Source organism: Microtus oregoni, unplaced genomic scaffold (genome assembly GCF_018167655.1).
Source record: "Microtus oregoni isolate MIOR12 unplaced genomic scaffold, Mior012 000008F_ref0000371, whole genome shotgun sequence".
Taxonomy (NCBI): domain Eukaryota; kingdom Metazoa; phylum Chordata; class Mammalia; order Rodentia; family Cricetidae; genus Microtus; species Microtus oregoni.
In genome coordinates, this window is record NW_024543067.1 from 17133728 (window position 1) to 17145450 (window position 11723).

Consider the following 11723-nt stretch of genomic DNA (forward strand, 5'->3'; position numbering starts at 1 on the left):
CGGCCTGGGCATCTCCCCATGCCCGGGAAGCCCAGGCTCCAGGCCACCGTTCCTTCCATGCCAAGCAGCTTGGTTCTCAGATGCACCAATTGGGATGTGATTAAATTTCTGATTGAGGAGCTTCAGCATCATGGTCAGAACAGGAGGAGGCAGTATTTATCATCAGCTGCTCAGAGCCAACCTGCCCTTTCCAAGGTCTCCCCAAATCTTTCATCTGCCCCCCTGTCTTTGGGCCTCGGCCAGAAGAGGGAAACGAAGTGCTCCCCCTCTCCCCAATCCAGAGAGAAGGTGCTGCGAAGCAGGAAGAGCCCCATTGCCCTGCCCACCTAGGGGGACTGTAGCCCCCCCCCCCCCCCCTCCGTCCTGGAAGCCGAAGCCTTGCTCGCTCAGGCAGGTCTGCTTTCTTGGCGAAGTGGACTGGCAACTCAGGGCAGTGTCTTTCACCATCCTTTGTTCAGACAGATCACAAGTGCCCTGCTGGGAAGGGCGATTAAGTAGCACTAAGTGTATTTTTCCAGTGTGCACCTGGTAGAAAGAAAATAAAACAAAATCAAGGAGGCCAAGGATTAAACTGTCTATTCTCTCTCTCTCTCTCTCTCTCTCTCTCTCTCTCTCTCCTCTCTCCTCTCTCCTCTCTCCTCTCTCCTCTCTTCTCTCCCCTCAAGGGGCGAGGGAAATCACATGACTGCGAGTAACTGATTTAGCCAAGTGGCTGCAACTCCAGAGTTTGCTGCAGAGCCGCCCCCTCCCGGCGGGAGCGCTGACGTCACGGAAAAGCCCCGTCGCGGGGACGCCGAGCACTATAAACCGCGGCCAGCAGCGGTGGCTTTAGGAGGCAGCACTGCCAGCGGATACCACACAGCCGCGGGTTGCGGAGCTAGCATCGCAGGCATCAGGCATTGCAGCAGGCGTTGTGCCGACAGACGGAAGACGTCCACCCAGCGGCCTGGTGCAACCAAGTAAGAGGGCATCGCCGAGGGGCAGTCCCGGTAGGAGTCGCGGTGGGGAGGGGCGTGCCTGGTCTCTGAACTTTTTAAGTTGGGAAGGGAGCCCTCGGCTGTGAGGTCTGTCCTGGGGGTTCTGCCATGGGAGAAAGAAGTTCAGGTGCAAAGGATGCGCTTCTCATGGGGGTTCCTTAATTCAGTTCCCAGAGAAGTGTCACCTTACCGAGTAGGTGGCCAGGCGCCCAATTCGCCAGCCCAGAGACCGTTAAAAAGAAACCCGCTAGTTCTGGCTAGTGGCTTAGGAGTTGCGGTGTGGAGCAGGGTGTGCAAGCTCTGTGCGAGCTTCGCGCTCACGCGGGGCACTTGCTGAGTTAACCGTGGATGCTTCTGCGTTCTCTTGGGTAGTCTTGGTGGAACAGACTGCACTGACAGGTGAGGAAATCTTGCAAGGAGAAAGTTGTAGGAAGTTGTTGAGTGTCTTTTCGCTGAGTCTTTGAACTTCTTTACTTCAAGAAGGTGAAACTAATTAAATAGATCTTGGAGTGGGCGAGGTTCGTTAAGAGTGAAGCACTTTCTGCATAAGTTTGATGTGTCCAAATGTGAGCAGGTCCTACAGGTCTCAGAAGGGCCAAGCTCAGGGCTAGTATGTTAAACAGTATCCATGAACAAGGGGGCAGAGGTAAGGCTTAAACCTCAAACAGAAGCACCCCACTCCCCAAATAATGTTCTCTTCAGGCAGCTGGAGAACATCAGGGCAACTTTACTAAACATGGAAGTTCCCCCAAAGTGCCTGTCCAGCTCAGCCAGGGGAGTGATGTCATTGCCACGTGTTCCCCACTGAGGCACAAAAGCCTGCAAGACGCTGGTGAGATTAAGAGCCATGTTTAGGCAAGAGCAGCTAACCCTGGCCAGCTGGTCCCCACTGCGCAGACTTGTTGCCGATGGTAAAGCCATTTCTGGAGGCAGTGGGTTCTTTCAGCTGCCTCTGCGCCAGCTCCCAGTGGGATTTTCAAAGTTACTTTAAGGATGAAGGAAGATTATGGGCAGTTGGTGATGCTATTGGAACCGCAAATGACAGCCTGCTTGAGAAACCAGTCTCTCTCTCTCTCTCTCTCTCTCTCTCTCTCTCTCTCTCCTCACTCTCTAGTTGAAAATTTTGCTTGCTAGGTAGAGCCTTGGTAACTGTTTCATTGGTGTTCCTTATAGTAAAAGTGCTTAATTCTTACCCATCAAATGAAATACCACCGACGAGGACCGTGTTTGCACCCCCTTGGGCCTAGTTCATCCTTGCTAATATTGGCATCTTGTCTGCTTGGCTTCCCAGGATCCCACGATGACTCTGAATAATGTCACCATGCGCCAGGGCACTGTGGGCATGCAGCCACAGCAGCGCTGGAGCATCCCTGCCGACGGCAGGCATCTGATGGTCCAGAAGGATCCCCACCCTTGCAACCTCCGCAACGGCCACTGCACTGCTCCTGAAGACCACTGCCGGCAAAGCTGGTCCTCCGACTCCACGGACTCCGTCATCTCCTCTGAGTCGGGGAACACCTACTACCGAGTGGTGCTTATAGGCGAGCACGGGGTGGGCAAGTCTACACTGGCCAACATCTTTGCAGGTGTGCATGACAGCATGGACAGCGACTGTGAGGTCCTGGGAGGTAGGTGGTCCAGCCCTGGTGGACTTCTGTCTTGTGGGCTGGAAGAGCAAGAGTGTTCGGGTCATTTTCTCTGCGGAATTGGAAGCCAGGCATGATGATATGCGCTTGTGATCCCAGCTCTGGGAAGGCGGAGGCCATTCTCAGCTATGTAGTGAGTCTGAGGCTAGCCTGGGCTATGTGTCGCTGCCTCAAAAAATAATAAATCAAAACAAAATGTATCTTCAGAATTAGGAGGAAATCTTTTTGATACTGAGATGGGTGGCCGAGGTCAAACCCCAGTCCTTACAAAGGCCCTCAGGACAAAAAAAAAGAAAGAAGAAAAAAGAAAAGAGAAGAGAAGAACATGTGCACACAGCACCAGAATCTATTGCCCTGAGCCATCAGGGGGCTTTCTAAGGTCAAGTCTGAGGGGTCCAGGGAAGCTGATTCTGGCCTGGATAATTTTTGAAGAGTTGATCAGCCCAGACACTTTTTTTATGATTATGCATAAACCAAACTGATTTTGGGGAAGCACAAAAGCCTGTTAGAGTGCATCATTTGGCTGCATCCACTAATACCAGAGGAATTTACAAGGGTAGCTAGGTCTAATGCTATACTTGAAGTAATATCATAATTAAAAAAATCAAACTATAACCGGGCGGTGGTGGCGCACGCCTTTAATCCCAGCACTCGGGAGGCAGAGGCAGGCGGATCTCTGTGAGTTCGAGGCCAGCCTGGTCTACAAGAGCTAGTTCCGGGACCGGCACCAAAGCTACAGAGAAACCCTGTCTCGAACCCCCTCCCCCCGAAAAAAAAATCAAACTATAAAAATGATGATAAATGCCCTGTGTAGAGTCTGGCAGGGTTTCCACATGGGTTTCTCCATATGGTCTTATTTCAAATATTTATTTATTCAGTCCTTACCTAATTCTAGACCTAGTTCATTAAAACATATATTATAGCACCACAGGTGATAGCTTTACATTCTGGGGTAGACATTACAACTCTAATGATCAGTTATTTCTATGCAGCTTCCTTCAGCTAGAGCCCCAACATCGGCACCCAAGCCCAGAGCAGCGGCATACCTCATTTACAGTGTAGAGATGGAGGAAGGCGTGCTCAGTGTTTGCACGCTTCACATGGTCTGTCTCCACTTTCAATTAACTGTACCCCTCACGGCAGACTTCGGGGTGAGGGGAGTAAGGATGGGAAAGATGGCTTCTGTGACTCGTTTCTCTCTACCCAACTTGTGTAAACCCTGGCCCTCACTACCATGGCACACATCATCCTCCTCAGCTGTCTTCGGGTCAGGAAGTTCACTGCTTCAAGAGGCAGCTCAGGGACCCACCAGGAAGGATGACTCGCTGACATAGTATTCATTTCTCTCCTCACTCTGGAATCTGGGGGACTAAGCCAGAGTCAGGGGAGACACAGGGCAGGTGTGCAGCTGCTTTGCTCTTAGTATAGACTGGTGGGTGCTAGAAGACAGCAGAAGAGGGGGCGCTGATGCCAGAGTGGGCGTTGGTGGTGGAAGGGGCGTTCTGCGGAGTGCCTCCTGTTGGCTGTTGTCTACCTAGGCCTATGATGGCGTCTGCCTGTGCGTGAATGGGGTCTGGGAGGGAATGAGAGACTGAGTGGCAGATGGAGAATCACCCCTTTGGGGAAGCTGCGTGTGGAGGCTGGGCTTTTATAATTCACGTTGGCGCTCTTTCACTCACTCCACCATGCATGGGGTCCATGCTATGTGTTGGCACTGTGTTAGGCCTTTCGTGTGTGCTTTTGGCAATGCGTACACGGATAGAACCAATACAATGCTACTGTCCCCACTTTCAAGGTGTTGGGGTGGAGGCTGACAGAATCAAGTGACTTCCTTCACTGTCCTCTGCAGGCCTAAGACTTAACTTCCGGGTGCTGTTAAGCACACAGCACGTGGGTACCCAGTGATGGCTGACTGTTAGAGTTCAGTGCCAGTGGCCGTGACTTACAGCATGGTGCCTTAGAAGCACCAGGAAAGCAACAGTAAATTGCTCTGAGGGCTGGTAGGGCTGGTGTAAGGAAGGGATTGGCTAGGTGGTAGTGTTTTATTTGTTTAAAGAGGGAGGAGTTGAAAAGTTAGTGGATAACAGGCTTCTAGAAGTATTTGCCTATTCGAAGGGGTGGTGTCAGTGCAGAGGGTAATAGCCAATAAGCATAGAGGGATTGCCTGATTGATCTGCAACTGGAACTGGGAAAGACAGGAGTTTCATTGGAGAGCAAGGGGCTGGGGCTCTTCCTTAACTGCCTGCTCACCTGAGCCTCTGATAAAGAGAAGCTTCTCAGTGAGGGACACACCCAGTCCTCTTAAGTCTATTCCTTTGATTTAGAAGTGGACCCTCATTCTCATGGACTCGTAAGCTTTGTGTTTTCCCAGAGGAAGGGCTTCCAGGGTACGCCCGTGCATTGTTTTCCTCTCTCCAGCATTAACTGGGGTGCGCACGCTGGTCTCCCCACATTTCTCCTAATAAAGATGGCTGTTATTCCAGACTACTGCAATGGTCCATGGTTCTCTGTGCATGGTTATTTCCACCTGCGCATCCCCCGTCCCTCCATCCATTGGCTCGTTCACTTCGAGACAGTTCCTTAGCACGAACCACAGTACTTGATGAGGCGCGGTGGGGGTGCAGAGCCCTGGAGCTTCCTCTTGGCAGTGCCTCACAATGTGCTGTGGAGGTCAGACACACACCAACCGGAAAGCTAGCTGGGATGGGACAGAATTCTGAGTTACAAGGATAAAGTGGAATTCAGGGGTCAGAAAAGGCTTGGTGGAAGAGGCCATCTCTGGGCTGGCCTTAAAGACAGCTAGGCTAAGAGACAGTGCTCACGCGCACACAAGCAGTCTGGCAAAGAGCTCTGGGTTTGAAATGTAAGGCACAGGTTTAGAATCTTCCACCCCGAGGTGATTCAGGCTTTAGCTATGTGCCCTTGGCTCAGCCTCTTCACCCTAGGAAGCTTCCTCACATGTATAATTGGGGAGACACTTCCTAGGGTGGTCTGGGGACCAAGGGAGAGAGCAGTAAGTGTGTGGCACAGTGCGGGCCTGTGGTGCACACAGAATAAACACTGTTTACCGTCGACTCTGCATCTCCATCTCTCTGTTTCTGTAGTCTGTCAGAAAACTGAGCCTTGGGCAACTTACATCGTTTAGAGCCACGTGGGAAAGGAAGGGCAGCTCTCAGATTTGAATTCAGGTTTGTGTGTGCCCCGAGCCGCAATGCCGTGGCGTTTGCTGCTTATCCATTCAGTGCTCAGGTTTATACCGAGCGTATACAAAGGGTCAAGCACATTGTGGGCACGGGGCAAGGGGAGCCACAGAAGGCAAAGCAGCTAGGGAGACAACTGGGCAGGGGGCTAGCACAGCGCAGGAAGTAACTGGCATGTGTTACATGCTAGGTGAGATGCTAGGCTGCAAAGATGCATAGATCATGGAAAGAAGTGCAGAGTTCCGGTGCGATTTTAAAGGCACATTCAGAAAACACCCGGTTAACAGGGACAAGCCTCCCTCGGACTTAAAGGGGAAGAGCCAGGCACAAGGACCCAAAAGAGATACATTGTCATGAAAGTTACAGTTTTTAAAAGTTGCAATTAAAAGCAGGAAACCCAGAGTAGGCACCTGGTAGTTGTGCCAGGTTGATGGGAAAACCTCTCAGAAAAATTCCAGGCCAGCCTGCCCTTCCAACCCCTGACAGGATTTTTCCAGATGGAACTCCTCTGGCCCTCGACTGCTCTTACCCTTCACCTACTGCTAATCTTGGCCCAAGTTCAGAGGGAAAGTGTCCATGACCAAGAGAAGTTGCCTTTGACAGGAAAACACAAGCTGTGTTGTGTATTTGTTTTCAAAGACGGAGAAGCCAGGCGTGATGTCACATTCCTGTAATCCCAGCACCTACGGGGCAGCTTCCAGGCCAGCCTGTGAGATCCAGGCTGACCAGGCTACTGGTGAGAACCCATCTCACCCCAGCCTCATGCAACAAAACAAAAGGGCAGCGGGTGGAAGAAGATAAATGACGGGCCAACTAGAGACATCTCAGAATATTTGCTCTTGTGTGTCTGCAAAGAGGAGAAACACGGCTAAGCTTAGAGCCCCTGAACTTTCCACTGAGTAAATGGTCAGGGACCACCCACTGGAGCTCACAGTGGATTTTCCATGAGGCCCATGGAAACAGAGCTTACAGTTAAAATGTCCCGAGATGGAGCTTAGAGCTTACCGTTAATGCTTCCTTGGGGCTTCGTTCCTTGAATTGGGGTCAAAAGTTCTTCGGGAGTTTATTTATCCCTATAAATGGTTTTCCTCCAAAGAGGCTCAAGAATGATGGGAATAAGTTCCCTTTAATTCAAGCGATTTAGCCATCCACATACAAAACTGTGGAAGATGTCTTAGTAGGACTGGAGGACTGTGTGCCGCATGCTGAAGGAGAGCAGCAGTGTGTGTGTATGTGTGTGTGTGTGTGTGTGTGTGTGCAGATACACAGCGAAGTCAGAGACTGAGCCATCTTCCTAGCCCTTACAGTAGTCATTTGGTAATTTTTTCGCAAATGTTTGCATATTTACATAATTTGTTGTATATGTACTAAGTACATTCTCTGTCTCTGTCTGTCTGTCTGTCTCCCTCAGTGTGTATGCGTGTGCATAAGATATACATGTTCTTGTGAGAGCATGTATGTGTGTATATGTGTGCATGTCCACACGGATGCAAGAAGTCATTCTCAGGGGCTGTTCTTCCAGAACCATCCATGTTGTTTTGTGAGAGAGAACCTCTGGGTTTGGAGAGACTTGAGCTGGCTAGGCTGGCTGGCCAGTGAACCCTAGGGATCCGCCTGTTTCTGCGCCCGCCCCCAAAGCAAGGGTTACAAGTGCTTGTCACCATGCTTGGCTTTCATATGGATTCTGAGGAGCGAACTCAGTTCCCGTGCTTGCACAGTGAGCACGGTGCTAACTGAGAGCTGTCTCCTCAGTGCCCACGGAGTGTATTTTCTAGTGTGAATCTGACAGGAGCCTTTTATGCCTGACTCTGATAGCAATGTCCTCTCTTTTCTAGAAGACACGTATGAGCGCACCCTGGTGGTTGATGGAGAGAGCGCAACAATTATTCTCCTGGACTTGTGGGAAAATAAGGTATGTAGGACCCGCCGCTGTGGGTGTGTTCTTTTAGGGCTTGCTTTTCGACAGGCTGCTTTGTGCCAGGGTGACCTTGTCCCACACAGTGGATGCTCCAGAGGAGGTGGGCTCATTGCTTGATTAGCATTTACTTCTGGAGATCAAGAGAGTGCGGAGGAACAGATCGTCCACAGACGAGCCCTAAAGAACAAACAAATTGCAGCGGCTTGCCCTGAGTTCTATTAAAAACCACAAGAAGTGTATTTGTTTTAGGAAAAGTTCAGGCGAGCATGGCCACTCATTTCCAATGACACAAAACCACCTTGTGTGAAGCTGGCCTTTCCAACGCTGCATTGCCAGCATGGCTTTGGGCAGGCTTTTGACCTCCCAGCACATACTCAAGGTGATTTGTTGGTTGAGAACCCTCCTGTTCTCACCAAAGAATTCTTAATTCTACCCGCTGAGGAAGACAAAAGGAAGCTCATAGGAAGTTGGGAAAGGCCTATTTTTGGCAGGTTAGATGAAAATTGGAAACACTGTTTGTCAAAGATGTTTGTATGCCTCAGACCAGCTCAAGTTGTAGTAATTGGAAAGGAAGTTTTTTGGCACAGAAACGATACAGACTCTCTTTTTGTCCCTAGACATCTTGGACGACCAGTGCATTCTGAGGGGTGAGAAGTAGTTTTCTTCCTCTCTCTTACTTGGGGAAGACATACAGTTTCTTTGCAACAATGACATCTCAATTTTCAGGCTGGCCCGAGCTCATGGCAGGTCTTCTTGCTTCTCTAGGGGGAGAGTGAATGGCTCCAGGACCACTGCATGCAGGTTGGGGACGTCTACCTGATTGTCTACTCTATCACAGACCGAGCAAGCTTTGAGAAGGCCTCCGAGCTAAGGATCCAGCTCCGCAGGGCCCGGCAGACAGAGGACATCCCTATCATTTTGGTTGGCAACAAAAGTGACTTAGTGCGGTGCCGAGAAGTGTCTGTGTCAGGTGAGGCCCTGGGCACCGCCCTTGTACCTCACACGCTGGCCTGCAGGCAGGTTCCCTTCCCTCCCGCTGCGAGGCTGCAACCAGGGGTGCAGTGGGGTGCTCCGTGGAGTTTCACGTCTAAGACGCCCATGGTTCCCATCCTTTGTATTAGTCTCTGTCTCTTGTTCTCCTTATCCTGGTCTTCCTGCAGGGTTCCAGGTTCTCCCCACTGCCCTTCGGGAAGAGAGCATCCTCAGGAATTTACTGGCAGTCTTAACCTTTGCCCTGTGTCCTTCTGTTCTCCAATCAGATTTCAAGTTCAAGGGAGGGAACGTGGCTTAGTAATGCAAGGGTGAGGAGCTCTGGCTTGGGAGGCAAACAATACAGCGTTATCCTCGGGTTGTTTATATCCATCTAATATTCTGGTCCCCAGCCTCTCCTTCTAAGCTTCTGGGAGGGCATCAGACTGATGGAACCACACATGCTTCTTCATCCTTTGTTCAAGGATAATTCCTGTTTGACGAGTGTGCCTCCGTATTCTTTTTAGGGCCCTCAAGATTGTTTGTATTGGTTTCGTGTAGATTTAGTAGGACCGTGAAAATAAAGCCTGGCGTTTTTAGTCCCCGCTCAGTCAAGACAATCTCTCCAAGCAGTTGGACTGTCTCGCTAGGACACAGCAGATTCAGTGTTTATTCCTTTTCAAACTAAAACTTGGACACATAGTTATTAAACCCAGTGGAGTTTCAGAAAAGCTTGAATAGTTTGATGTAACCATATTATATATTTATAAAACCATCATTTTTCCTCAAAAGATCTCATCTCATCATACTTTTTTTTTTTTTTTTTGTTTTTGTTTTTCGAGACAGGGTTTCTCTGTGGTTTTGGAGCCTGTCCTGGAACTAGCTCTTGTAGACCAGGCTGGTCTCGAACTCACAGAGATCTGCCTGCTTCTGCCTCCCGAGTGCTGGGATTAAAGGCATGCGCCACCACCGCCCGGCCTCTTTTTTTTTTTTTTAATCTTTTTAAAGAGAGGAAAGCTAAGTAGCAGAATTCGAATTACAGGTTTTGGGGAAGGAAACGGAGTCAGGAGAAAGTGTATAAGCTTGGGCGTGGAGCAAGGCTGGGTTTGCTGTCTCTGTCAGCTGCCTGAGTTCCCTCATGTTTTTAAAACACCTCAGCCAGTTTCTCCACCTAGCTGATGAGAGAGGCTGTGTGCCCTGCTGCCTCCCTCCTCCTATAAAGTAGCCTGCTGCTCGATGTTACCCTAGTGCAGTTTTGGAGACGCGTCCTCCAGCGCGGCCACGTGGTGCAGGATCGTCCTCTGCGGCCCCTCTGACTTCCTTCTCCCCTCCTCCTTTTCCAGAAGGGAGAGCCTGCGCGGTGGTGTTCGACTGCAAGTTCATCGAGACCTCTGCGGCCGTGCAGCACAACGTGAAGGAGCTGTTTGAGGGCATCGTGCGGCAGGTCCGCCTGCGCCGGGACAGCAAGGAGAAGAACGAGAGGAGGCTGGCCTACCAGAAGAGGCGGGAGAGCCTCCCCAGGAAAGCCAGGCGCTTCTGGGGCAAGATTGTGGCCAAGAACAACAAGAACATGGCCTTCAAGCTCAAGTCGAAATCCTGCCATGACCTCTCTGTGCTCTAGGTACCCCGCATCACCCAGATGTCCCCGACGGGACATCATTGAAGGCCTTTGGGACCAGTGATCTATATTAGATTGACTACATAAGCATTGTTAGAGATGGCTTCCCCGATTGCAGATGGGAATCGACAGGTTAGCCTCATGGGCAGCCACGCGCACGGCCAGGGAATCTTTGTCAAGAGTCAGTATTTATTCTTAGAACAGCTTGGCCTGCTACACGGACACCTGAGACTCGTTTAAGGGCATGTCTGGGGTTCACATGAGCTTTTATTCCCTCTTCTATGGGAAGCAGAATATCGAAATTTACCCAGAATGCCTAGAACAGGCGTGCCTCCTCATTGAAGTTTCGCCCAGTTTTCTTCTCTGTGAATCTGATGCCCTTGAGTCCTACAGAAACCTAGGGAAAGGGCGAGAGCTTGTCGGAAGGGGGGCTTTCTGTACACGTGTCTCCCTGGAGGGGCAGAGCAGAACTGTCCCCTTCACGGCTGTGAAGAGAAGCAGCGCTGGAGTTGGCTGGGTGGAGACCGACGGCGTACTGACAGGGTTTGTTTAGAGACCACAGAGATTTGTAGTCTTCGGAGCTGATCCATGTAGCACTTAGAGGTTCAAAAAACTGTTTACTTATGTGTCTTAAACAATTGCTTATTTTGAGGAAAGCATTTTCACCAAATTCTAGTCAAATCTTCTTTTTTGCTTTGTTGTTTTTTGAAATCATGGAGCTATCATAAAAGTGTTTTTTATAAATCTCAGCTGATTGACAGCCTGGAGTGCAGAGGGAGTGCTCTTTAAATACGGTCAACAACTGTTTTCCCAAAGCATAGCAAGGCCCCAGCCCTGGATGCCGCAGCTGTGTTCTATTTATTATTATTTTGCAAATAGCCATTTTAACATTTGATAAAGCATATTTATGAACATATTTCTTACTGAGAAAAAGTCTGTTTTATTACCTTTTTTATCTTTTTCAAAATATGCAAGTTTTTACCTATATGTCTTATAATAAAATAAATAAAATCATTGAAAAGGAAGGCATTCCGTTTTCCTCTCCGAGTGAGCTCAGTATGATTATTTTCTGTGGCTTCTAGAGCAAGCTGCATTGCTGGGAGATGGACGGAGACACCGCTTCTCCTGTCGTTAGTGGTGGCTCAGTCCGCAGCTGTTTCTTTATTTTGTGGAACCCCTGACTCCTGTCCTTTGAAATCATGGTCCGCATTAAAGAAGAGGTATTTTTGGCTGATTGAGCTGGGAAGTATTGGGGTCATAGAAAGCTGAGCTATAATCAAAGCCGATTGGCCTGTGGGTTTTTGCTTTGGGTCTGGCCAATTCCTGATGGAACAGATGGGCCCGGCATTGTCCCTGAGGGCTCACGGTCTTAGGCGGTGCTCAGACATTGGGGGG

At 49.9% G+C, this 11723-nt stretch overlaps 1 protein-coding gene across 1 annotated transcript; it reads left to right on the plus strand.

Annotated features, from left to right (window-relative positions):
* Positions 1–815: 815 nt before the first annotated feature.
* Positions 816–11347, plus strand: Gem (GTP binding protein overexpressed in skeletal muscle). Its single transcript, XM_041656684.1, has 5 exons — positions 816–959; positions 2269–2605; positions 7659–7735; positions 8507–8711; positions 10054–11347. The coding sequence occupies exons 2-5, from the start codon at positions 2278–2280 to the stop codon at positions 10329–10331; spliced, it is 888 nt and encodes a 295-aa protein (XP_041512618.1). The 5' UTR covers positions 816–959; positions 2269–2277; the 3' UTR covers positions 10332–11347.
* Positions 11348–11723: the final 376 nt, after the last annotated feature.